Raw genomic sequence first — 26,953 nt, 5'->3', positions numbered from 1 at the left:
GCAAGAAATCTGTGTTCAAAGAACTACGGCTTATCAGTGATTCCAAGAGCCCAAAAAAAGTCTGCGGGCTATAGAGCGTTTTCTATTCGGGCTCCAGTACTCTGGAATGCCCTCCCGGTAACAGTTAAAGGCCTACTGAAACCCACTACTACCGACCACGCAGTCTGATAGTTTATATATCAATGATGAAATCTTAACATTGGAACACATGCCAATACGGCCGGGTTAACTTATAAAGTGCAATAAACTTCCGGTTGAAAACGCCTTTGGATGATGACGTATGCGCGTGACGTAGCGAGTGAAACAAGTATCGGTACCCCATTGAATCCAATACAAAATAGCTCTGTTTTCATCTCATAATTCCGCAGTATTCTGGACATATGTGTTGGTGAATCTTTTGCAATTTGTTTAATGAACAATGGAGACTGCAAAGAAGAAAGTTGTAGGTGGGATCGGTGTATTAGCGGCGGACTACAGCAACACAACCAGGAAGACTTTGACTCGGATAGCAGACGCGCTAGCCGACGCTAGCCACCGACCGCACGGATGATCGTGGTGAAGTCCTTCGTCCTTCCGTCGATCGCTGGAACGCAGGTGAGCACGAGTGTTGATGAGCAGATGAGGGCTGGCTGGCGTAGGTGGAGCGCTAATGTTTTTATCATAGCTCTGTGAGGTCCCGTTATACTAAGTTAGCTTCAATGGCGTCGTTAGCAACAGCATTTTTAAGCTTCGCCAAGCTGGAAAGCATTAACCGTGTATTTACATGTTCATGGTTTAATAGTATTGTTGATTTTCTGTCTATCCTTCCAGTCAGGGGTTTATGTATTTTGTTTCTATCTGCATTTGAGCCCGATGCTATCACGTTAGCTCCCTAGCTAAGTTAGCTTCAATGGCGTCGTTAGCAACAGCATTGTTAACCTTCGCCAGGCTGGAAAGCATTAACCGTGTATTTACATGTCCATGGTTTAATAGTATTGTTGATCTTCTGTCTATCCTTCCAGTCAGGGATTTATTTATTTAGTTTCTATATGCAGTTAAGCACGATGCTATCACGTTAGCTCCGTAGCTAAAGTGTTTCGTCGATGTATTGTCGTGGAGATAAAAGTCACTGTGAATGTCCATTTCGCGTTCTCGACTCTCATTTTTAAGAGGATGTAGTATTCGAGGTGGTTTAAAATACAAATCCGTGATCCACAATAGAAAAAGGAGAGAGTGTGGAATCCAATGAGCCAGCTTGTACCTAAGTTACGGTCAGAGCGAAAAAAGATATGTCTTGCACTGCATTCTAGTCCGTCACTCTAACTTTCCTCATCCACGAATCTTTCATCCTCGCTCAAATTAATGGGGTAATCGTCACTTTCTCGGTCCGAATCGCTCTAGCTGCATTGAAAACAATAGGAAAATATGAGGAGGCGATCAACTGACTACGTCACGCTACTTCCGGTAGGGGCAAGGCTTTTTTCTTTATCAGAGACCAAAAGTTGCGAACTTTATCGTCGTTGTTCTATACTAAATCCTTTCAGCAAAAATATGGCAATATCGCGAAATGATCAAGTATGACACATAGAATGGATCTGCTATCCCCGTTTAAATAAAAAAAATTCATTTCAGTAGGCCTTTAAATGCTTCTACTGAGGTAGCATCTCTAAATCCCATCTTAAAACTCATTTGTATATGCTAGCCTTTAAATAGACCCCCTTTTGGACCAGTTGATCTTCAGTCTCTTTTCTGCTCTGCCCCCCTCTCCTGCATGGAGAGGTTATTAGGTGACCACAGATGATTTGCTAGCTGTTCAAAGTCGGGACCCGGGGTGTACCACTCATCTGTGCATCAGTTGGGGATATCTCTGCGCTGCCGACTTGTCTCCACTCAAGATGATCCCCTGCTGGCCCCACTATGGACTGGACTCTCACACTATTACCGTATTTTTCGGACTATAAGTCGCAGTTTTTTTTATAGTTTGGCCGGGGGTGCGACTTATAACCAGGAGCGACTTATGTGTGAAATTATTAACACATTACCGTAAATTATCAAATAATATTATTTAGCTCATTCACGTAAGAGACTAGACGTATAAGATTTCATCGGATTTAGCGATTAGGAGTGACAGATTGTTTGGTAAACGTATAGCATGTTCTATATGTTATAGTTATTTGAATGACTCTTACCATAATATGTTACGTTAACATACCAGGCACGTTCTCAGTTGGTTATCTATGCGTCATATAAAGTACACTTATTCAGCATATTGTTCACTATTCTTTATTTATTTTAAATTGCCTTTAAAATGTCTATTCTTGGTGTTGGGATTTATCAAATAAATTTCCCCCAAAAATGGACGTGATGTCACGTGCAACCCAGCAATTAAACAGAGTGAATGTGCTACCACCACCATTAGGGGAGGAGCTAAGTTGGACACTTACCTTCCAAGTGGTCGTACGTTACAAGGCCCAAGGACACCATGAAGGCCAGTTTCTACAAGAAAAAATACCAATCAGTGAGGTCATTACAATCGCATACAAGACAACCATGTTTAGGCCCCCCACCCCACCCGCCTACCTCTGGACTCTCCTCCTTCCTGGGTCTTGTAGGCGGAGACAAGGGAGGAGTAGAAGACGAGGGGAGGGGGATTGCCATCTTGTGCTCGGCACCGCCCCCTGATTTAACAGTCTGCAGAAAGGAGACGACAAGACTGTCACTAATCATCAGCGAGAAGCATCTCCATCAACCCACCGCTTTACCCACCTTGGAATCAGAGGCCAGGCTGCTGATCTGGCTCGGCTGGCTTGGGGCCAGGGTGGGGACCGAGGCAGGGTCTGGTGCCTGGGCCGGGCTGGCGATGCAGGCGGCGGTCGTGGTGACCGGCGTGGTAATGACGATGCCCGTCAGAGGGGTGGTGCCGGTTTTGACACACGGCTGCCCGTTAACGATGCGGACCTGGTGAATGGGCGCCACAGACGACATGGAAGGCGACAACTTGGTGGCCAACATGACAGGCCTTTGGAGCAGTTGGGGGGCCGCCATCATGGGCGGCGGCGGAGCAGGGGCAATGGGGACATTGGCAGGAAAGGCGGGCTTTGGCCTGACCTGCTGATGGACGACAGCCAATCAGATAACAGCGACGACGCAACACAAGCAATCACTGCTGGGGAATGCCACTGTGTTACCTGTCAGAAAATCTGAAAACTCAGGTTAATTTAGCTAAAACAATGATTTAAAGTGCATGAGAAAGTGCAAAGCTCGCTTAGACCAAAGGGTCATTTGTTCACAAGTGTACTGAATAACAAGGCAGCAACAGAACCAATGTTGTACTCAAGGTGAGAAGCAAACAGCTCAGGCAAAATTAATTGCACTGATGAGTTGGTTGTTAACATTACAGCAAGTGTAACACGCAGGACTTTCACACCAACAGCTGGGCAGCGCAATCAACGTTTTAAAGCGCATGCAGAGGAAGATAACTGTCATACTTAAAATGCTAGTGATGTGCGATGCCACAGATTCTGATCTGATACGGGATAGAATGCAGGCTGGTATCAGCGATAATGATCCAATACTGTGTGCAAATACAACTGTCTCGTAAAAATGTTTGCCTATGGGGGATTATCTCAGTGATACTTATTTCACTCCAAGCTGAACTTCATCTTCACTTCTTACTTATTTCATAATAACCATATTTAGTTTGAACAACTAATACAAGTGTTTAGTGCCACATTTTCATCCCTCTGTACCTGGATAGTGCCTGACAGCAACGCCAAACCACACAACCACAGAAGTCTGTCTTGCTCTAGCAGCACATGTTCTCTCTTCTTCGGTCTGCCTCACAAATGCTTCGTATTTAGTGTTTTGGTTTAAGATGGGCTACTTAACAAGGTTTGTCGTGTTGCCACAACGCCATACAGTTTTTGACAAATATAACACACAGCGTCTTGGCTTGTAGTGGAGCAGAAGTAGCTCTATACCAAGGTTTTCTCAAGTGTGGCTTGGGCGCCATTTGCGAGCCGCAGCTAAATTTGTAACGGCTCAGCGCTAAGAAAAAACAAAAACATAAAAAAGTGGAATAAAAAAACAACCGGGTTAAACGTAACGAGAAAAAGTTGCTATTTTGATTATAAAAACCCAAAGCTGCCATGCAAGCTGTGTTTTTCTTTAAAGCTGTCATTGCTCAAAAAATAATATTGAATCAAAATCAATGTTATAATTCATTGACCAATTTAAAGGCTCCAATTACTTCACATAAAAAATTCCACTTTCAAATATTTTTTGGGGAAAATATTGCATATTTTGTGTTTACCATATAAAAAACTAAGTTTTCTTTGACAAAAAGGGCATAAACAAAGAAAAAAAGATGAAAAAAATAATACAAACTTAAAATTGCCTGATTAATCTGAAATTGAGCTTGAGACGTACGAGTTGAAAAAAAAAAAAAAGTACTGTATGACTTATTTTCAACACTTTTATGAGTGGGACCCTTTTATAGGCATGTGAGCACCTTTTGAGGAAAGCTGAGGAAAATTGGTAAAAAAGTGCTCCACATAAGCCCCGAAAGAAAATTTTGAAAATCAAGACTACATTTCCTGCAATTGGGTGCATTTCTACAATATATTTCATCTTTTATTGTCATCTACAAACCTCTTTTGGCTGCCTTTTTGACACTTACATGTTGCATGTAATTTGCCACAGAATTAGTTTTTTTTTAGTAAAATATTTATTAACATTATACTCAAATTTAAATTGTAATGTAAAAATCTATAACATGCATGCTAACAACCCAGAAAAAGTTGACCATTTGGCAACTCTATCATGTAGCCACGCCCCCTCGGGTAATATACCTCCTCTGATCTTCGTTTGCATCCGTCACGTCAAAAATATACTTTCTCGCTTGCGACTTATAAATGCTCTACAACTACAACTAGTTCGAAACTAACAGTGTTCGGATTGTAATCATCCAAATACGATTAGCAGCAAAGTAGAAAGCCGTCAACATGGCTCGGAGAATGAACGCCGGCAACAACAAGTACGGTAAGCAAGCTCGATGATGCGGACTATGCTCACAAGCGAGCTTACAATTTTTTATTGGGGAAAATATTGCATATTTTGTGTTTTTGTCATAAAAATCTGAGTTTTGACAAATAGGGATTAAAACATTTAAAAAATAACTATGTCGACAGATAGACCTGAATTTGACCTAGAGATTTAAGCGTTGAAAAAAAGAACATTTTTATATAATGAAAAATATAAAAATGGCCCCCGCATGCTTAGATTTTTCAATGAGCGGCCCTGAGTGGAAGAAGTTTGGATACCCCTGCTCTACACATGTATATTTCGAGAATCAAATTTAGAGGATTATCTGGTATCGATATTTTAGTATCACTGCGCACATCTCTATCAAATGCAGCTACTGCCATAGTTAGCTAAAATGATATCAGGAGGTTGCCTAGTCTTTTTGACAAGGCGCTAAATTCAGACCCTGTTTTTTTTTTGCTTTTGCAGACCACACAGCCATCAACTTTAAGAGAGTCTGCGGATGATTGACTACAGGTGTTAATTGGAGCATTTGGGGCAGTAGTTGTACTGATATAGGCAGCAGCATTACTATATTTAAGTGGTTAGAACACATCAACAGCCACAAACAACATTGATAGCCGCAGAAAAACAATTACACATACATTAAAAAAGCAGGGGACGATACAAAGCACCGCATCCCCGCCCTCAACCCGCGTGTCAGTGGGTAAAGAAAAGAGGACAGGGAGAGACTGTTTTAGTGTCATGAAGCCAGCCATGTGAGTTTTCTGTCCTCTACTGGAACGACGGAGTCCTCTTGAGTGCCCCCTCTTGAGTTGAGCGAGAGAGCACGCACGCACACACACACACGCACAAAGTGTCAGGCTGGTCAAGTATGAAGGCGGGTCTTTAGGTGACGCACCTGCGGCTGAAAGGTGGGTGGTGTCATCAGTCTAGGAGGAGGGACAAACTGGGGGACTTTGATTGGCTGGACGGCCTGCAGCTGAGACAAAACCACAGCAGGTCGTTTGTCTGCAGCGTCCAACCGGACACCTCCTAACTTCCGACTTAAAATTTCCCGTAACGTCCCGATACCAAGTCAGCCATGACTTGATGATGACACCATGAGGGTTCTGAGCAAAATTCAAGGGCTAAACACTTGAGTGCCATCAACAATCTTATTGGGCGACAGTCGCTCCTGCATGTTGAACCCTTTGATACCACAAAACTACGCTAGATAGTCCAGGACCCCCTTAATGAGACAATACACACATTTTAAATAAGTTGTGGTCGTGGTGCACTCTAAATAAAAATATGTTTCACTTTAAAGATACCCACTTCAGCCTCTTTTACAAAAAGATGCCGCAAAACTGGCACTTGGCAGATATAACAGCAGGATTTATTTGCAATTGCTCGCCTGTGTCTTTCACACTAAACCCACTTAACCTCTTTCACATGGACATCCGTGCTTACGGGAGATGACCTCGGCCCCAACACGTTACAACAAACACGCGTAAACCAAAACCCGCACACATACGTACCAGCATGGCGTTCTTGGACACAAGCCTCACAGGTTCCGAGCTGTGAGCGCTCAGCTTGCCCATCACCTGCAGGTTGATGGGGGCGTTGTGTGAGTCCGGTTTGGAGATGGCGGTGGTTACCATGACGGTGGCCGGGCGCTGCGGCAAGACAGAGCCGGGCAGGGTGGCCGTGGCCGCCGCTTTCAGCACGAGAGGTAGAGTCTTGGCGGTGAGGACTGGCGTGACTGTCAGCGTCTAGAAAGGTCACAGTTTGTTAGTACCCATCAATGAATTGGTTGTTTAAAGCATAAAGAGAATGGGTGAAACTTGGAATTTTAAAAATAACCTGTTATACCAAAGACATTTTTAAAGATGTTCTTACAGTAAAGTGTTTCAAGAGCCAATTTGTGAGCAACAAACATAAAACATTTCCGACACTTGTTTGCTCAACCTTTGAGAGAAAAGGTCCTCAAACACTTGCTTTTGAAGCTGCAGCTTTTCATGACACTTTTCAAAATTTGCTTTTTCATGGAAAAAAATTGGACATGATACCACCTTTAACCCACTCCGAGCAGGATAAGTATACATTCCCTACTTTTGTAAAAAAAAAATAAAAAAAAAATAAAAAATGTATCAAAAGGCTTCATTACACATCTTAAAATGACACTCAAAGCTCTACTAACTAACCCAACACTCTGTTGCTTTTTAAATTTGAGTGTAATGTTAGCATAGTAGCTCACATGGTTATGCTAGTTTTGCTAATGTTTGTGGCTTCTTCACACTCATTATTGTTAGGGGTGCATGATAAAAATATAAGGTATGAGTAATTATGACGTTATATCAATAAATCTGATAACATTAAAAAAATAGCGCTGATAAAAAAAAAAAAAATTAAACCCTCTAGTGAGGCAAGATTACCCATACTGTGCCGCAGGTGGGTTACATTGAGCAAAATATTTATTTATCCTACTTTTTCTGTGCTATAAACGGCCTGTCGCAAACTTCCCCTCCGCTCATTGTAAACAAAATTGCGTCAATCATGTGGGACTCCTTTATTGTTTCAGAATAAAATATTTGCACTAAATTTTCTCCAAGCATTGAGTAAAAAACAAAAATTGAGCTTCAACACATCAAACCTTATCAGTCACATGAAGTGCCAGCATTGCAACAACAATGTTTTGAAAGCCTATACAGCCCTTCTTGGAGGTGGACAAAAAGTTAATTATTATTAAAGCTACAGACACACAAAAGCGTGTTCCCAGTAGGGCTTACTAAAAGCACTTTTAAACTGTCTCAATTCCAGCATTAATGTTAGGTCTTGTGCAACACACTTTTAATATTGTGAGACCTTTGACACTAAATTTAAGTGGCTGAGAAATATTATATAATAGGCAACCTTTAGTATTATGCCCATCGTATGATGTTCCCTATGTTACAGCGTCTGTGTCTTTGGTGCATGTACGTGTGAATGCAGGTGCCTTCTACCTGCTGTAGTCCTCCAGGAATCTGTTGGGTCTGCAGCAGGTTGGTGGGCTTTAAATCACCCCCAACTGGAGGTGTGTGGACCTGCAGCTGCACTTTGGCTTCTGGCTCCTGCTTGACCAGCAGTTCCTTCCTCAACTGCTCCACCACCTTTTTCTGTCAGAGGAAAACAGAATACAACAATGGAATCAATCATGTCATCATGTCACAATTTTCCTAAATGTTAGCAGTTTTTTGTATTTCATTCTTTGGTCCATTCAAGTGTATGTGTGTGTACAATCCTGGTACCTGATCAGTCAGTACTTTTTTATGAGTCTAATTTCTCAAATGTGATTTATTCTATTTTCCCACCTACATGTGAAGTCCCAGTTTACATGCTCCATCTGTGATGTGATTGTTGGCCATATGTTGTGTGCCTCTTGTACACTATGGGGCGATTGTGGTCATTTCAGCTTGTTTAGTTTAGTAGAAAAAGAGAATGCTACATGCTAATAACCGAATTAGCAGCTGACACTGACAAAATCTCCGGATCTAATAGATAACTATATCTTACCACTGCTATTTTGTGTTGGTTGTAGTGTTTTATTGTTTTTAAATGACATCTGCTTTTGTTTATTGTGATCATCAAAGACATAGAAAAATATTGCTATTGTGGTGGACTGCTGGATTTTAATTTTTTTTTTTCTTTTTTTTTTCCATAAAGAAATACAATCATGTGTGCTTAAGGACTGTATCCCTGCAGATTGTAATGATCTATATTGATATATAATGTATATATTGTGTTTTTAATGTTGATTTAATTAAAAAAAAAATTTTTTTTTTTTTTATTGTGCAGCCCGGTACCAATCGGTCCGGGGGTTGGGGACCACTGGGCTACATGAATGAGGAATTATTTTATCATGTGATTTGGCTGTCTCCATACATTTCACATTGCCATGATGACCGCCGTGCTAATGTTAGAACCCATTTCCTCAGCGTGTCAGCATATTGAGAACGAAATAGGCACTGACACTACCCATATCCACATTGGGCAAAATATATTTTCGACAAATAAAACCTGTCGGTTCGAATACACGTCGACATACGGGCTAACGGGAATATATTTCCCCTGTTAGCCTATATGTTGATGTGTCATTGACCGGGCTAGCATGCTAAGCATTACACTAGGAGCGACGCACCATCAAACTAAGCATCCATTGCACGAACATACTAGCTGTGTTAAACAAGGTTATAGACCGTATTGGACAATATAATTTACATACGAAAATGTCCATTTCTATCTATTACCAGTCATAAGAAAACGCAAATGCCTGACTTACCTATCAAGGAGGAAATTAGCAAGTTTGGCGTCAGATGAAAAAATCTTCTCCGCTTTCAATCGTCTTTATCTTTCAAAATGCATCCCTGATACAAATCCTCGTTTTGTTTCTGGCTCTGTCATGAATAACTAACGACGCCTTTTAGATTTACTAATGTCTGACATGTTTAGTAATTTTACCGGTGGCAGTAGCCAGACGAAGAAGGCGGGGCGTAACTGGCACCCTGGATGACATACTCACATACTTTCTAATTGGTCAAACGGTAGAGGGCAGGAGATCGAAATGAAAACAATAAGATTTCGGGGCAAATCTAATTTTGAAATGAGCATATGCCGGCTGAACTACTGTCATCAGTTAATCAGGTATAGAGGTATTCGAAAATAACATGATTTATTAAATCCTTTTGACATATCGGGGCCATTTAATGATGACTTGACATTAAATTATTACATATGGCTCCTTTAAAAGTGTATTCTTTGAGAACATTCTTATTAAATGGGTGGGGTTTTATTTTAGAATATACTGTATATCACGTCATATCATAATCATATGATTGTTGTGTTTCAACGGCACACACAAACCACAATAAAAATAGCATGAGGTTAAAAATAAAATCCCACCAAAAAAGGAAAGTAGTTTCTCAAAAAGGGATGAGTGTGTGCGTGAGTGTGTGTGTGTGAGTGCGTATGTGTGTACCTGCTTCTCACTCAGTGCAGTGATCTTTGCTTGAAGCTCATGAAGTTGTTTCTTCAGATCTGCGTTCTGTGAAGGGGGTGGGGAAATCGTCAGTCAGCGCCACGATACATGTGACAACTTGTTCATGAAAGTGCAGCTGCAGGTGAGTTTACCTGAGGGTCCTGCTTCATCTGGGCCACCAGTTTCTGTGAACAACAATAAATGGTCACAAGATTGACGACTATCAGATTAATTCCAGAATACAAGGTTTAAGTGGACTAACCCAACACTACACTTGTTCTATGAAATGTATCCAGCCTTACACATGGTAAAACTAATCCAACCTTGAACATTGGTCTAGAAAACCAACCTCTAACACACCTGGTTGTGGAGAACTAATCCGTAGTACATCTAGTTCTGGTACAGTAGTATAACAATACACCTGGTTCTAGAGGACTAATTCCAATACACCTGAATGTGGTGGATTAATTCAACATCACTGGTTTTTGAGAACTAACACCACAATATATCTGGGTTGTGACAGACTAACCCCTCCATACACTGGATTCAAGGGGACTAACTAACTCCAATATACCCAATTATGGCAGAGTCAGACTAATCCTACAATATACCTGGTTTAGGCAGACCAATACAACACGACAACTAGCCAACTATACAACTTGTTCTGTAGGGATAATTTAACACCACACCTGGTTCTAGAAGACTAGCCCCCAAAACACTGGTTATGGAGGAATAATCCCTAGGAGGGCACAATATACTATTCTTCAAGCTGATACGGATAAACAAATTACTTCTGGAGACCGATACGATAACTTTTTTACACCTTGAATTTTGAAATGTATTTTTAACTGTAGTTTGTGAACACCTTTCTTTATGGCTGGCTTTGGGGCAGCTTCTTCGCAGCGCAGGCGTCTTTATAGGATTTCAAAACATTGTCTTAGCGATGCTCGCTTTTCAGGTGGCTGATAAGGTTTAAAGGCCTACTGAAACCCACTACTACCGACCACGCAGTCTGATAGTTTATATATCAATGATGAAATCTTAACATTATAACACATGCCAATACGGCCGGGTTAACTTATAAAGTGACATTTTAAATTTGCCGCTAAACTTCCGGTTCGAAACGCCTCTGAGGATGACGTATGCGTGTGACGTAGCCCGGCGAACACGGGTATGCCTTCCACATTGAAGCCGATACGAAAAAGCTCTGTTTTCATTTCATAATTCCACAGTATTCTGGACATCTGTGTTCGTGAATCTGTTTCAATCATGTTCATTGCATTATGGAGAAGGAAGCTAAGCAAGCAAAGAAGAAAGTTGTCGGTGCGAAATGGATGTATTTTTCGAACGTAGTCAGCCACAACAGTACACAGCCGGCGCTTCTTTGTTTACATTCCCGAAAGATGCAGTCAAGATGGAAGAACTCGGATAACAGAGACTCTAACCAGGAGGACTTTTGATTTGGATACACAGACGCCTGTAGAGAACTGGGACAACACAGACTCTTACCAGGATTACTTTGATTTGGATGACAAAGACGCAGACGTGCTACTGTGAGTATGCAGCTTTGGCTTTTTTTTGCGTATGTACGTAACTTTTTTAAAATATATAAGCTTTATGAACCTTGGGTTAGGTGAACGGTCTTTTGGGCTGAGTGATTGTGTGTGTTGATCATGTGTTTGAATTGTATTGGCGTGTTCTATGGAGCTAGGAGCTAGCAGAGGAGCTAGGAGCTAGCATAACACGTACCGTACGTGCGCGTCACGTACGTAACTTTTTAAAAATATATAAGCTTTATGAACCTTGGGTTAGGTGAACGGTCTTTTGGGCTGAGTGATTGTGTGTGTTGATCAGGTGTTTGAATTGTATTGGCGTGTTCTATGGAGCTAGGAGCTAGCAGAGGAGCTAGGAGCTAGCATAACAAACACGCAGGTGTTATTATGCAGGATTAATTTGTGGCATATTAAATATAAGCCTGGTTGTGTTGTGGCTAATAGAGTATATATATGTCTTGTGTTTATTTACTGTTGTAGTCATTCCCAGCTGAATATCAGGTACCGTGAGTATGCAGCCTTGGCTGATAAACATTCGATAACTTGGCCGTATGTGCGCGTCACGTACGTAACTTTTTAAAAATATATAAGCTTTATGAACCTTGGGTTAGGTAAACGGTCTTTTGGGCTGAGTGATTGTGTGTGTTGATCAGGTGTTTGAATTGTATTGGCGTGTTCTATGGAGCTAGGAGCTAGCAGAGGAGCTAGGAGCTAGCATAACAAACACGCAGGTGTTTTTATGCAGGATTAATTTGTGGCATATTAAATATAAGCCTGGTTGTGTTGTGGCTAATAGAGTATATATATGTCTTGTGTTTATTTACTGTTGTAGTCATTCCCAGCTGAATATCAGGTCACCCCCGGCTCTCACAGCATCTTCCCTATCTGAATAGCTTCAACTCCCCACTAGTCCTTCACTTGCACTTTACTCATCCACAAATCTTTCATCCTCGCTCAAATTAATGGGGAAATTGTCGCTTTCTCGGTCCGAATCTCTCTCACTTCATGCGGCCATCATTGTAAACAATAGGGAACTTTGCGTATATGTTCAACTGACTACGTCACGCTACTTCCGGTAGGTGCAAGCCTTTTTTTTATCAGATACCAAAAGTTGCAATCTTTATCGTCGTTGTTCTATACTAAATCCTTTCAGCAAAAATATGGCAATATCGCGAAATGATCAAGTATGACACATAGAATAGATCTGCTATCCCCGTTTAAATAAAAAAAATTCATTTCAGTAGGCCTTTAATGTGTGAAAGCTTAATGTTTTTTCAACTCCTCCCAAAATGTTTGCAGAATATTTGGTGCAAATAGCACGCAAAAGTAGACGTGGGCCGATATTTGATAAGTCAATTAATCGAACAATAAATGAAAATGAACTCGATAACTTTGCCAGCCTCAACAAATCGCTATGTGCATGCGTGTTTATGGGCTGCAAGAGCGGTCCCTCTTTGCATCAGTTTCAGCAGCTTCAGGCGTTTGTACTACATGTCCATAAATTGTAATAACTATAACCGCGAGGAACCTCCCAACGGTTAGTATTACCGTATTAAATTTAAACGATCAAAAAAACAGGACTGATAACCACATTGATAAAATTATGGACCGACTAGCATTAAGTTGCTAGCTAGCTTAAATGCTAACATGAAAACAAGAGACAATGCATTTTTTTACTAAGAAACATCATACTCCAATCTAAATTTACACATTACTGTCTAAATTACTAAGATACAGTATTTACATTGCACATAAGGGCTGTGCTGCCTTTGCACAGTGTTCGTCACATAAACCGCAACTGAAGCGAAGTGATCACCCAATTTGCATTTATTATTGAAAAACATTCTTAAACATTTACAAATTAAAATGGAAGAAGATAAGCATATTTAAACACACAAATGAAAATAATATGGCTCTTTAATGTTTCCCTGCCCAGAAAATATATGGTGTGTCTTTTTATTTTAGTTATTTTAAAAAATACTACAACTTGGTTAAGAGATTGATTGATTGATTGATTGATTGAGACTTTTATTAGTAGGTTGCACAGTGAAGTACATATTCCGTACAATTGACCACTAAATGGTAACACCCGAATAAGTTTTTCAACTTGTTTAAGTCGGGGTCCACTTAAATTGATTCATGATACAGATATATACTATCATATATACTATCATCATAATACAGTCATCACACAAGATAATCACATTGAATTATTTACATTATTTACAATCAGGAGTGTGGAGGGGGGGTGGGGTGGGGATATGGACATCAAGTAGTGGACATAGAGAGAGAGAGAGAGAGAGAGAGAGAGAGAGAGAGAGAGAGAGAGATCAGAAGGCATAAGAAAAAGAATCTGCATTTGATTGTTTACATTTGATTATTAGCAATCCGGGGAGGGTGTTAGTTTAGGGTTGTAGCTGCCTGGAGGTGAACTTTTATAGCGGTTTTGAAGGAGGATAGAGATGCCCTTTCTTTTATACCTGTTGGGAGCGCATTCCACATTGATGTGGCATAGAAAGAGAATGAGTTAAGACCTTTGTTAGTTCGGAATCTGGGTTTAACGTGGTTAGTGGAGCACCCCCTGGTGTTGTGGTTATGGCGGTCATTTACGTTAAGGAAGTAGTTTGACATGTACTTCGGTATCAGGGAGGTGTAGCGGATTTTATAGACTAGGCTCAGTGCAAGTTGTTTAACTCTGTCCTCCACCTTGAGCCAGCCCACTTTAGAGAAGTGGGTAGGAGTGAGGTGGGATCTGGGGTGGAGGTCTAGAAGTAACCTGACTAGCTTGTTCTGAGATGTTTGGAGTTTAGATTTGAGGGTTTTGGAGGTGCTAGGGTACCAGGAGGTGCATGCGTAATCGAAAAAGGGTTAAACGAGAGTTCCCGCCAGAATCCTCAAGGTGCTTTTGTTGACCAGAGAGGAAATTCTGTAGAGAAATCTCGTTCGTTGGTTAACCTTTTTGATTACCTTGGTTGCCATTTTATCACAGGAAAGGTTAGCCTCTAGAATGGAACCTAGGTAGGTGACCTCATCTTTCCTGGTGATGACACTGTCACCTACTTTTATGGTGAAGTGATTGACTCTCTTAAGTTTGATGTGGGACCCAAACAGGATGGATTCTGTTTTACCCAAGTGGATGGATAGCTTGTTGTCAGCGAGCCAGGTGCAGGTTCTACAGAGCTCAGCACTGAGGATTTTCTCCACCTGTGACTTGTCCTTGCCGGATACCAGCAGGGCAGAGTCATCCGCAAACAAAAACAATTCACAGTCACATGCCGATGACATGTCGTTTATGTATATTAGGAACAGTAAAGGTCCCAATATACTGCCTTGGGGGACTCCACAGCTCACCGAGAGGGGGGGGGACACGGTGCCGTTCACCTCTACCACCTGCTCCCTCCCCTCCAAGTAAGACTGCATCCAGCTCCAAGAGGTTTTGTTAAATCCGATTGCTCTGAGCTTATCCAACAGTATAGCGTGGTTAACGGTGTCAAAGGCCTTCTGAAGGTCCAGCATGACCATGCCGCAGTATTTGCCCGCGTCCACCTCATGTTTGATGTGGTCGGTCAGATAGAGAAGGCATGTGTCAGTGGAGTGGTTAGTTCTGAAGCCGGATTGGAATTTGTACATGAGTTTATTAGTGGCAAGGTAACTATCGACCTGTTCATAAACTATTTTCTCCATTACTTTCGAAATGGAGCTGAGAATAGAAACAGGTCGGTAGTTGCCAGGTTCCAATTTGCTTCCTTTTTTAAAGAGGGGAGTTACTCTTGCTATCTTAAAATCTTTTGGTACTTGGCCTTGTGTAATTGATAGGTTTATTATGTGCGTGATGATCGGGGCAATGATGGAGGCAGAGTCCCTGAGGAATCTGGAGGGAATATTATCAAGGCCGGTGGCCTTGTTAGGGTGGAGCGCGCTCAATTTTTTAAACACCTCATCAGCTGTGACCATTTCTAATTTGAAATCATTGTTGGATACTCCTAGCTTTCTGTAGAAGGCTTTAATGTGTTCTACACCAAAGCGACCAGAGTGGTGGGACAGATTTCAGTGTTAGTTAGTAAGTACTTTTTTAGCACATTCAACAATACCTCAATAATGATGACCGTGGTAATTTTGGTCACATTAACCGTGATGTGAAATGTTTATATCATTAGATCCCCAGTTTGTACCATAGCAGAATGAAAGGAAGGGGATGAAGCCTTTTGTCATTCTTTATTATGTATTATCATTACATCAGTGGTTAATTTGGACTAAAAATAATGATGGCAAGAATATTGTTTATCGGCAATAATTTGTAGGTCAATATAATGTTCAATATATTTTCCAGCAGAAGTTGTTAATGGCCCAGGCCTATGCAAAACATCTTCCTCTAAAAAATCATTACTCGCATCATTGGAGCGTTTTTTTTTTTAAATCAAATCAAACTATTTGAATAGCAAAGCTATTTTTAATCTGATTTAAATAGGTATGACGTCGTAATTTCTCATATCAGCCCGATAATTATCCGTCCGATATTTATCGCACACCAATACTAAACGCGTACACTTATTCAGCCTGTTGTTCACTATTCTTTATTTATTCTAAATTGCCTTTCAAATGTCTATTCTTGGTGTTGGGTTTTATCAAATAAATTTCCCCAAAAATGCGACTTATACTCCAGAGCGACGTATATATGGTTTTTTCTTCTTTATTGTGCATTTATTGGACTTATAGTCCGAAAAATACGGTATGTGCTGCGATTGATTTAAGAACGTTGCGACAGCTGCCGTAAAGGAGGTGCGTTGCTAGCCTTGTTGCTATGTTTCCGGTTGGTCGTAAAAGTGTTCGTCATGTGTTTGTACCCTGCTCAAATCTCTCAGTAAAGTTATTCATTGGATTATACCTTTTGTTTTGAATTTTATTACACCTTGGAGCGCTTTTTCCGGTCCATTGTTTTCCTGCTTTCGCTATCTGCGCCTAATGACTGAGTTACGTGACGTAATTTCTTGTCATGTCTCACGGGGCATTTCTGGTCGGGACGGGATTGGTCCCAGGGATTCGAATAAAGAAGCAACTCTTTTTCTTTACTATAGTGGTCTCGATAACGGGTACCGGTTCTCAAAAAGGGATTTGAGTCCGAGGACTCGGTTCTTTTCTTATCGAACAACCGGGAAAACCGGTTTCGAGTATCATCCCTACTAGTGACTAATCCGACATCACACCTGGTTTTAGAAGACCAACCCGCAATAGACCTAGTTACAAACCCACAATGACAAATGCCCAAAATACAATACTACTGGTGAACCAAGTGAGCCTTATGTGGACAGACTGACCCAGTAAGGCCATACCTGGTGGATCTGGATCTCCACCTTCAGAGCCTCCTGTAATGTCTGTAATTCCATCATGGATGCAGTCAGTCTTTCAGCTGATTGATCAGCCTGTTGACACACACAAAGACACACACACTCAGCAGAAATCATCAAGTTTATTGGGCATCATATGTGTTGGTTGTCATAGCAACGTGACAAACACCTAATATGATGTTTTCCTGATCATAAAGCTGGTAAAGGTCAAATGAGGACAGGGGTTAATGGGGGTACCTGAACGCCGTGTCCAGTGGGAAAACCATCCAACTGAAGCATGAACGTGCCGCTGTGAGGAACACAAGGGGACATTTGGACACAAGAATACAATTAGTATGGTATTGTATTGTATTACAAAACAGGATTTATTTTATCTACAGGTTAAGACTGCGCTTCTCTTTCCCCATTTTATAGATAATACATGATATGATACATATAAAAATGGGACCCATAACCTCCCTGCTTGGCACTCAGCAACAAAGGGTTGGAGTTGGGGGTTAAATCACCAAAAATGATTCCCGGGCGCGGCGCCGCTGCTGCCCACTGCTCCCCAAGGGGATGGGACAAATGCAGAGGACAAATTTCGCCACATCTAGTGTGTGTGTGACAATCATTGGTACTTTAATCTTTAATTATCATGCTAGTATGCATCACACACAAAGTACACTAGTATTACATAGATACTAGTCTATTTGGTCTATGTTAATGACAATATCACACTTGTATAACAACAAAATAAATATGACTACGACTGCATTCATTAATTATTTTAGTATTTGAGTAATCTATCAATTATTTTGTTTGGTTAATCAAGTAATCTATCGATTAGTTTGTTCGATTAATCAAGTAATCGGATAAAACAGACTTCATAGCCTTAATGCGTAATCAGGGAATATAGTTTAAAAAAACACTGATTTTCTGCTTGCCATAAACTTCATTTGTGCATGTGTGCATTAGTAAAAGTAAAAAAAAAAAAAAGTGCCGCTGTTTGCTGCCACAAATATCACAGCTCACTGCTCTCACACTATTGCAGCTGCCAGGCAAAAAAATTGTCAGCGTATTTAAAGTTACGGGCACTCCAAGCAGTCTGGATTTGATCGATTTGTATTAGTTTCAGCCAAACGAATAATGAAAGCAACTGAATTTAAATCAAAGCTTTTTTCTGAACAATTAATCATTGCAGCTCTAAATGTTACATTACAGAATATAAAGCAAAGCTTTTTTCTAATTGAATTAGTCGATTGTATCGATTAATCCTTGCAGCCCAAAATGTGAGATAATTAACTGTTTATTAAATGACGACTCACCACCAGGCTGTGGGACTGGACTCCACCCCTCTGTGCAGCCCTGCCCTGCACACAACACACACACACAGCACAGACACATTACGGAGTGATTTCTCATCAATGTACGAGCAATAACCCGAACCACCAGACAAGAAGGTTGTAATAATCCATTACTGAGTCCTAATATTAATCACTTGGTTGATCAGTCTGCTAATTAATGACTGTCCAACGAGTCCAGATCAAGATTTGTCAATTAGTAAATAAAACGATCAATCAATGGGTCATTCAACCCATTGCGAAGGAACGTCATCTAACACAAACCAACAAAGACTCACACCATGCACGAGCAGCCATGTATTTTGTGTTTACTTCGAACTGGAACGCTTTGAGGTCACGCCTAGAAAGCTCTTATTTACTACTTCCAGAATGCGCCATTAAGACCGCGAGACGTGTACAGTATTTACTTACTAGAGGTGGGAGTCTTTGGCCACCTCACGATTCGATTACAAAATCGGTTATTGATGCATCCTTAAGTATATTCATGCAGTTTTACATTTATTTTCATTTCACTAAATAAGCGTTTATCACTTGCAACTTTTAAAAACAGTGCATTTTTAATAAGAAATTCCCGTCACATTTATTAAATTAATAGACATACGTGCAAAACCGGATCATAAGTGCCCTATAATAAAGGAGCTGGTTGAGTCTCTCAGAGAGGTGGCTCACTGCAGTCAGTCAAATTTTAGAACTGTCTGCATTACTTTATTAACAATAAATAAATCGATTATCGATGTTTACTAATCGATTTTATAATTGTCAAAGTCCGAATTGCAATACATCTAAAAATCTATTATTTCCCCCACCTTTAGTATTTACTAAGAAACTGCCAAACAACATCAGACACGTTTAATAAATAAACAATCAGTGCACCAAACGAGAACTTTGTAGGAATCCATTAACAATCATAAAATGATTAGTTGATCAATCAGCTAATCAGTGACTGACCAATACGTCTCAATCAATATTAGTTGATTAATAAGTAAGGTAAACAATCAATAGGTCATTACACCCGGTGTAAAGGAAACGTATCTCTCGCAAACAAACCTTTCACATTCTCATTTACATCTATGGACAAGTGTAGCTTTTAGGGTCATCCGCCATGTTTTATTGTTTAATTCCAAATACAATGTTTTGGGGTCTGACAATCAAGAACAAAGCATTAAAGGCCTACTGAAATGATTTTTTTTTATTCAAACGGGGATAGCAGATCCATTCTATGTGTCATACTTGATCATTTCGCAATATTGCCATATTTTTGCTGAAAGGATTTAGTAGAGAACATTGACGATAAAGTTTTGGTCGCTGATAAAAAAGCCTTGCCTGTACCGGAAGTAGCGTGACGTCACAGGTTGAAGGGCTCCTCACATTTCCCCATTGTTTACACCAGCAGCGAGAGCGATTCGGACCAAGAAAGCGACGATTACCCCATAAATTTGAGCCAGGATGAAAGATTTGTGGATGAGGAACATGAGAGTGAAGGACTAGAGTGCAGTGCAGGACGTATCTTTTTTCGCTCTGACCGTAACTTAGGTACAAGGGTTCATTGGATTCCACACTCTCTCCTTTTTCTATTGTGGATCACGGATTTGTATTTTAAACCACCTCGGATACTATATCCTCTTGAAAATGAGAGTTGAGAACGCGAAATGGACATTCACAGTGACTTTTATCTCCACGACAATACATCAGCGAAGCACTTTAGCTACGGAGCTAACGTGATAGCATCGGGCTTAACTGTAGATAGAAACAAAAGAAATAAACCCCTGACTGGAAGGATAGACAGAAAATCAACAAAACTATTAAACCATGGACCTGTAATTACACGGTTAATGCTTTCCAGCCTGGCGAAGCTTAACAATGCTGTTGCTAACGACGCCATTGAAGCTAACTTAGCTACGGGACCTCACAGAGCTATGCTAAAAACATTAGCTATCCACCTACGCCAGCCATCCCTCATCTGCTCATCACGACCCGTGCTCACCTGCGTTCCAGCGATCGACGGAGCGACGAAGGACTTCACCCGATCATCGATGCGGTCGGCGGCTAGCATCGGATAACGCGTCTGCTATCCATCTCAAAGTCCTCCTGGTTGTGTTGCTGCAGCCGGCCGCTAATACACCGATCCCAGCTACAGCTTTCTTCTTTGCAGTCTTCATTGTTCATTAAACAAATTGCAAAAGATTCACCAACACAGATGTCCAGAATACTATGGAATTTTGCGATGAAAACAGAGCTTTTTGTATTGGATACAATGTGTCCGAATACTTCCGTTTCAACCCTCGACGTCACGCGCATACGTCATCATACCTAGACTTTTTCAACCGGAAGTTTCGCGGGAAATTTAAAATTGCACTTTATAAGTTAACCCGGCCGTATTGGCATGTGTTGCAATGTTAAGATTTCATCATTGATATATAAACTATCAGACTGCGTAGTCGGTAGTAGTGGGTTTCAGTAGGCCTTTAACACACCAAGATGTGTACTTACTAAGTAACTAACGAACATAAGACAGCACCAGACAATAACTGTCTAGGAATCCATCAGTGAGTCCTAATATTGACCAGTCAGCCAATCAGTGACGGACCAATAATAGTCACTTAATAAGTAAGGTAATCAATCAATATACAAACCCCGTTTCCATATGAGTTGGGAAATGGTGTTAGATGTAAATATAAACGGAATACAATGATTTGCAAATAATTTTCAACCCATATTCAGTTGAATATGCTACAAAGACAACATATTTGATGTCCAAACAGATAAACTTTTTTTTTTGCAAATAATCATTAACTTTAGAATTTGATGCCAGCAACACGTGACAAATAAGTTAGGAAAGGTGGCAATAAATACTGATAAAGTTGAGGAATGCTCATCAAACACTTATTTGGAACATCCCACAAGTGAACAGGCAAATTGGGAACAGGTGGGTGCCATGATTGGGTATAAAAGTAGATTCCATGAAATGCTCAGTCATTCACAAACAAGGATGGGGCGAGGGTCACCACTTTGTCAACAAATGCGTGAGCAAATTGTTGAACAGTTTAAGAAAAACTTTTCTCAACCAGCGATTGCAAGGAATTTAGGGATTTCACCGACTACGCTCTGTAATATCATCAAAGGGTTCAGAGAATCTGGAGAAATCACTGCACGTAAGCAGCTAAGCCCGTGACCTTCGATCCCTCAGGCTGTACTGCATCAACAAGCGACATCAGTGTGTAAGGGATACCACCACATGGGCTCAGGAACACTTCAGAAACCCACTGTCAGTAACTACAGTTGGTCGCTACATCTGTAAGTGCAAGTTAAAACTCTCCTATGCAAGGCGAAAACCGTTTATCAACAACACCCAGAAACGCCGTCGGCTTCGCTGGGCCTGAGCTCATCTAAGATGGACTGATGCAAAGTGGAAAAGTGTTCTGTGGTCTGACGAGTCCACATTTCAAATTGTTTTTGGAAACTGTGGACGTCGTGTCCTCCGGACCAAAGAGGAAAAGAACCATCCGGATTGTTATAGGCGCAAAGTTGAAAAGCCAGCATCTGTGATGGTATGGGTGTGTATTAGTGCCCAAGACATGGGTAACTTACACATCTGTGAAGGCACCATTAATGCTGAAAGGTACATACAGGTTTTGGAGCAACATATGTTGCCATCCAAGCAACGTTACCATGGACGCCCCTGCTTATTTCAGCAAGACAATGCCAAGCCACGTGTTACATCAACGTGGCTTCATAGTAAAAGAGTGCGGGTACTAGACTGGCCTGCCTGTAGTCCAGACCTGTCTCCCATTGAAAATGTGTGGCGCATTATGAAGCCTAAAATACCACAACGGAGACCCCCGGACTGTTGAACAACTTAAGCTGTACATCAAGCAAGAATGGGAAAGAATTCCACCTGAGAAGCTTAAAAAATGTGTATCCTCAGTTCCCAAACGTTTACTGAGTGTTGTTAAAAGGAAAGGCTATGTAACACAGTGGTGAACATGCCCTTTCCCAACTACTTTGGCACGTGTTGCAGCCATGAAATACTAAGTTAATTATTATTTGCAAAAAAAAAATAAAGTTTATGAGTTTGAACATCGAATATCTTGTCTTTGTAGTGCATTCAATTGAATATGGGTTGAAAAGGATTTGCAAATCATTGTATTCCGTTTATATTTACATCTAACACAATTTCCCAACTCATATGGAAACGGGGTTTGTATAAGTCAAAATCAGTGTCAAAATGTGACACCAAATTCAGTAATTATTTGTTGTTCATATAGTGTAAAAAGTAAGAAAAGTTAATTCACACAACAACAACAAACACTAAGTTCACACTCACATCTATGAACCGGGCAGCCATGTTTTTGTTTACTTAAAACTGGAAGCCTTGAGGTCTGGCCCTGGAAGCTCTTAATAGGAACAGAACAAGACTTGTAAAACCACTTGATCATTCACCGACAATAATTTCGGATCAATATTTGTCAATTAATTTAAAAAATAATGGCCAATTAAATGATCCCGATAAATTAAATGTTTATTCATTAGGTGTGAAACGATTATTTGATCTATCGATTTATATTCCGAAGCTTCAACTACCGTATTTTTCGGACTATAAGTCGCAGTGCGACTTATTTATGTTTTTTTCCTTCTTTATTATGCATTTTCGGCAGGTGTGACTTATACTCCGGTGCGACTTATACTCCGAAAAATACGGTACTTAAATCTGTGCCCAGCAAGTTGGCCTTCCAGAAAATAGGTGTCAATCCATCGTTGTTTTACAGGCCAATTTATCGATTTTATCGATACTAGAAAAGAACATTGGATTTACATTTGGCAGACTTTATATAAAGTTTAGCACTTTTATTGATAAGGACGTTAAAGGATTACTCAAGTCTGTCTGCCCAACTCCATCAGTCCAAAACAAAAAATGGCGGATGCCTACGGTGGCCGAGAAAGGTCACAACAAATGGTAATGTGACAAGAAAATATAATAAAGCAACAACACAACAACTTTCAGCTACAGCCCAATTGCAAAAGCCACAACTATTAAACGTCACAACACAATAATATAAAGCCGCAACACAACTTCAGGCCCCATAGGACGCGACAGACCCAACGGAAGTGACAGCGGGGCAAGATTCGCCGACGGACCAAGCTTAGGCAGAAGTTTTAAAACAGTGGAATGAACATACTGGTTAATATTATTTAAAAAGTAAACGAAGTTATTTATGACTGAAGAAGTGGTCACACTTCACTTACCTTTCCAACTTTATTCATGACAACATTTTCAACTTTCCGCCTCAGCCATTGTGGTCCGTGGTCAAAACTTGTCTGCTGTCACTTCCGTTGCATCTTTATATTTTTGTGTTTTGGGTTATACTGTAGTTGTTGTGTTATAGCTTTAGGTTGTTGGATTGTGGGGTTTGTATTTGTTGTGGCTTTTGCAATTGTGCTATAACTGAAAGTTGTTGTGTTGTGGCGTTTGCATTTGTTGTGATTTTTCTCGGCCCCTAAGCTGTTTATTAATAATAATAATAATGGATTACATTTTATATTGCGCTTTTCTATTATTAGATACTCAAAGCGCTCACAGAGAGGTGGGAACCCATCATTCATTCACACCGGGTGGTGGTAAGCTAAATTTGTAGCCACAGCTGCCCTGGGGTAGACTGACGGAAGCGAGGCTGCCAATTTGCGCCTACGGCCCCTCCGACCACCACCTATCATTCATTCATCATTCATTCACCAGTGTGAGCGGCACCGGGGACAAGGGTGAAGTGTCCTGCCCAAGGACACAACGGCAGCGACTTGGATGTCAAGAGGCGGGGAGCGAACCTGCAACCCTCAAGTTTCTGGCACGGCCTCTCTACCCACTACGCCGTATCTTATAATAAGAGTAGTAGCAGGTCAAACCATGGCTCATTTAACCTGAAAAGTTTTGGTTGCACTTAATTTCTCAGGTAAACCTACTGTTAATTCAACCTGAAGAGATGTTCTCATAGTCATTCACATCGACGTCCCACAGGGGTGAGTTTTTCCTTGCCCTTGTGTGGGCTCTGTACCGAGGATGTCGTTGTGGCTTGTGCAGCCCTTTGAGACACCTGTGATTTAGTGCTATATAAATAAACATTGATTGATTGATGTTGTTGCACTTTATTTTTGATATTGTGTATCATTTTAATGTTGGAAAAACAACAGCAAAAGTAGCAGGTAAAAATCTACTGTTAAAATGTTGGTTACTATACTATTATTGAACATTGCTTGAATGTTGAAAATAAGAACAGAAAAGGTTTCTTTCCTCTTGTTAATTCAACCTAAAGTGAACTTTATTCAAATAAGATGTGAATGCTTTGGCCATTAATTGTTTACTTACTCGTTTGTATCTACAATTCATTTATATATAATTCCCTTACAATAAAAAACAATGATATGGAAACTTCACCTGCAGTGTCCAGTATTTATTTCACAATCACATTGGTTGATTTTTTTGCTAATAAGTTAGTGAATCGATTTCAACTCATTAAATCGTTTCGGATCGCATCGTTCTAATATTGTCCCTGAATCGTATCGGAAACATCAAAATATGATTCGGATCGAATAATATTATCCATCCATCATGTAGTATAAGGAACATTCTTATTAGGGGTGTGGGAAAAAATTGATTCGAATTCGAATCGCGATTCTCACGTTGTGCGATTTAGAATCGATTCTCATTTTTTTTTAAATCCATTTTTTTAATGATATTTTTATTTTATTTTTTAATTAATCAATCCAACAAAACAATACACAGCAATACCATAACAATGCAATGCAATCCAATTCCAAAACCAAACCCGACCCAGCAACACTCAGAACTGCAATAAACAGAGCAATTGAGAGGAGACACAAACACGACACAGAACCAACCAAAAATAGTGAAACAAAAATGAATATTATCAACCACAGTATCAATATTAGTTACAATTTCAACATAGCAGTGATTAAAAATCCCTCATTGACATTATCATCAGACATTTATAAAAAAATAAAAAATATAAGAATAGTATCACAGTGGCTTACACTTGCATTGCATCTCATAAGCTTGACAACACACTGTGTCCAATATTTTCACAAAGATAAAATAAGTCATATTTTTGGTTCATTTAATAGTTAAAACAAATTTACATTATTGCAATCGGTTGATAAAACATTCTCCTTCACAATTATATAAGCTTTTTACAAAAATTTACTACTCTGCTTGCATGTCAGCAGACTGGGGTAGATCCTGCTGAAATCCTATGTTTTGAATGAATAGAGAATCGTTTTGAATTGGGAAAAAATCGTTTTTGAATCGAGAATCGTGTTGAATTGAAAAAAAAAAATTGATTTTGAATCGAATCGTGACCCCAAGAATCGACATTGAATCGAATCGTGGGTCACCCAAAGATTCACAGCCCTAATTCTTATATAAACAAACAAGTGTTCACATGTATGGACAGTCAGTCAACAAGTGAAGTTTGTTTTGTTTAATTCCAACTGATCTGAAAAGCTCTTATTTTCTATGTTCAAGAACACACAATAGAACATGGCGTGCACTCCAAAGTAAAATACATAAGAATGAGAGCGTCTTAAAGGCCTACTGAAAGCCACTACTACCGACCACGCAGTCTGATTTAAAATACAAATCCGTGATCCACAATAAAAAAAGGAGAGTGTGGAATCCAATGAGCCAGCTTGTACCTAAGTTACGGTCAGAGCGAAAAAAGATACGTCCATCACTGTCTCTCAAGTCCTTCACTGTAACGTTCCTCATCTACGAATCTTTCATCCTCGCTCAAATTAATGGGGTAATCATCACTTTCTCGGTCCGAATCTCTCTCGCTCCATTGAAAACAATGGGGAATTGTGAGGAATACTAGCTCCTGTGACGTCACGCTACTTCCGGTACAGGCAAGGCTTATTTTATCAGCGAGCAAAAGTTGCGAACTTTATCGTCGATTTTCTCTACTAAATCCTTTCAGCAAAAATATGGCAATATCGCGAAATGATCAAGTATGACACATAGAATGGATCTGCTATTCCCGTTTAAATTAAAAAAAATCATTTCGGTAGGCCTTTAATGTTGCTTTTGTACAGTTTAAAAGTTTAAAAAGCCTGATAACAAGTCTCCAGAGAAAGAAACAATAAGAGCACGTTGTTTTACTTAACTTAACTTAAATCCTCTCATTAGCACAAAACACGACACTGAAAAAGTTCCGCGCGCACGCGCACGCAGGTGAGTGTAGGTAGGCGGCGGTGGCGTGCGCGCCTACCTCCCGGCTAATTGGAAGTAATTGTAGCCGGGCTGGAACGTCAAGTTCTGGGACATGAAGTGTTTAAGAAGCCGTTGCGGGCCGCCGGCATCCGACGACACTAAAATGGAGGTTTCCACTTTGTGTGCTCAAACACTCGAGTCAAGTGCTCCAATAAATGTTTGATAAGCGTCTTATTTCATGGCCGCCCGCTGGATTGTTCCAGCTCACCCCCGATGAAGCCACCGAGACAGCACCGGGACGGTGTCAGTCCCGGTCCTCTCTGGCTCCGTCCAACAGACCCACAGCGACTGTGGTGTTTTTGGGCGACATGAGAGGCAGCTAATGTTGAAGAACAAGTGGATAACGTAAGCTAGCCCGCTAACACTAGCCCCCCCCCCCCCCCCTACCCCCTTCTTGTTAGCCTAGCAAGCTAACG

At 40.5% G+C, this 26,953-nt stretch overlaps 1 protein-coding gene across 12 annotated transcripts in view; it reads right to left on the bottom strand.

The window, feature by feature from the left end:
• Positions 1-26,953, bottom strand: part of phf21ab (PHD finger protein 21Ab) — a 37,845-nt gene that overhangs the window by 10,026 nt on the left and 866 nt on the right. For 5 of the 12 annotated variants that reach the window (XR_009825355.1, XM_062042671.1, XM_062042678.1 and 2 more), the window contains exons 2-12: positions 18,224-18,268; positions 17,154-17,205; positions 16,902-16,991; positions 10,171-10,203; positions 10,019-10,084; positions 8,007-8,159; positions 6,543-6,776; positions 5,924-6,004; positions 2,746-3,090; positions 2,560-2,670; positions 2,424-2,475 (exon numbers count right to left, since the gene is read on the bottom strand). Coding sequence is in view for 11 of the 12 variants with exons in the window: in XM_062042671.1 (XP_061898655.1) it covers positions 2,424-2,475; positions 2,560-2,670; positions 2,746-3,090; positions 5,924-6,004; positions 6,543-6,776; positions 8,007-8,159; positions 10,019-10,084; positions 10,171-10,203; positions 16,902-16,991; positions 17,154-17,195 (1,207 nt within the window). In the remaining variant the exon portion in view is untranslated. Of the gene's footprint in view, positions 1-2,423; positions 2,476-2,559; positions 2,671-2,745; positions 3,091-5,923; positions 6,005-6,542; positions 6,777-8,006; positions 8,160-10,018; positions 10,085-10,170; positions 10,204-16,901; positions 16,992-17,153; positions 17,206-18,223; positions 18,269-26,745; positions 26,772-26,953 lie in introns of those variants that run through there. The other 7 variants (XM_062042674.1, XM_062042681.1, XM_062042676.1 and 4 more) reach the window with 5 other exon arrangements.

This window comes from Entelurus aequoreus, linkage group LG03 (genome assembly GCF_033978785.1).
Source record: "Entelurus aequoreus isolate RoL-2023_Sb linkage group LG03, RoL_Eaeq_v1.1, whole genome shotgun sequence".
NCBI lineage: Eukaryota > Metazoa > Chordata > Actinopteri > Syngnathiformes > Syngnathidae > Entelurus > Entelurus aequoreus.
The sequence above is the reverse complement of the archived record's forward strand: the minus strand, read 5'-3'. Positions and strand labels throughout refer to the sequence as shown.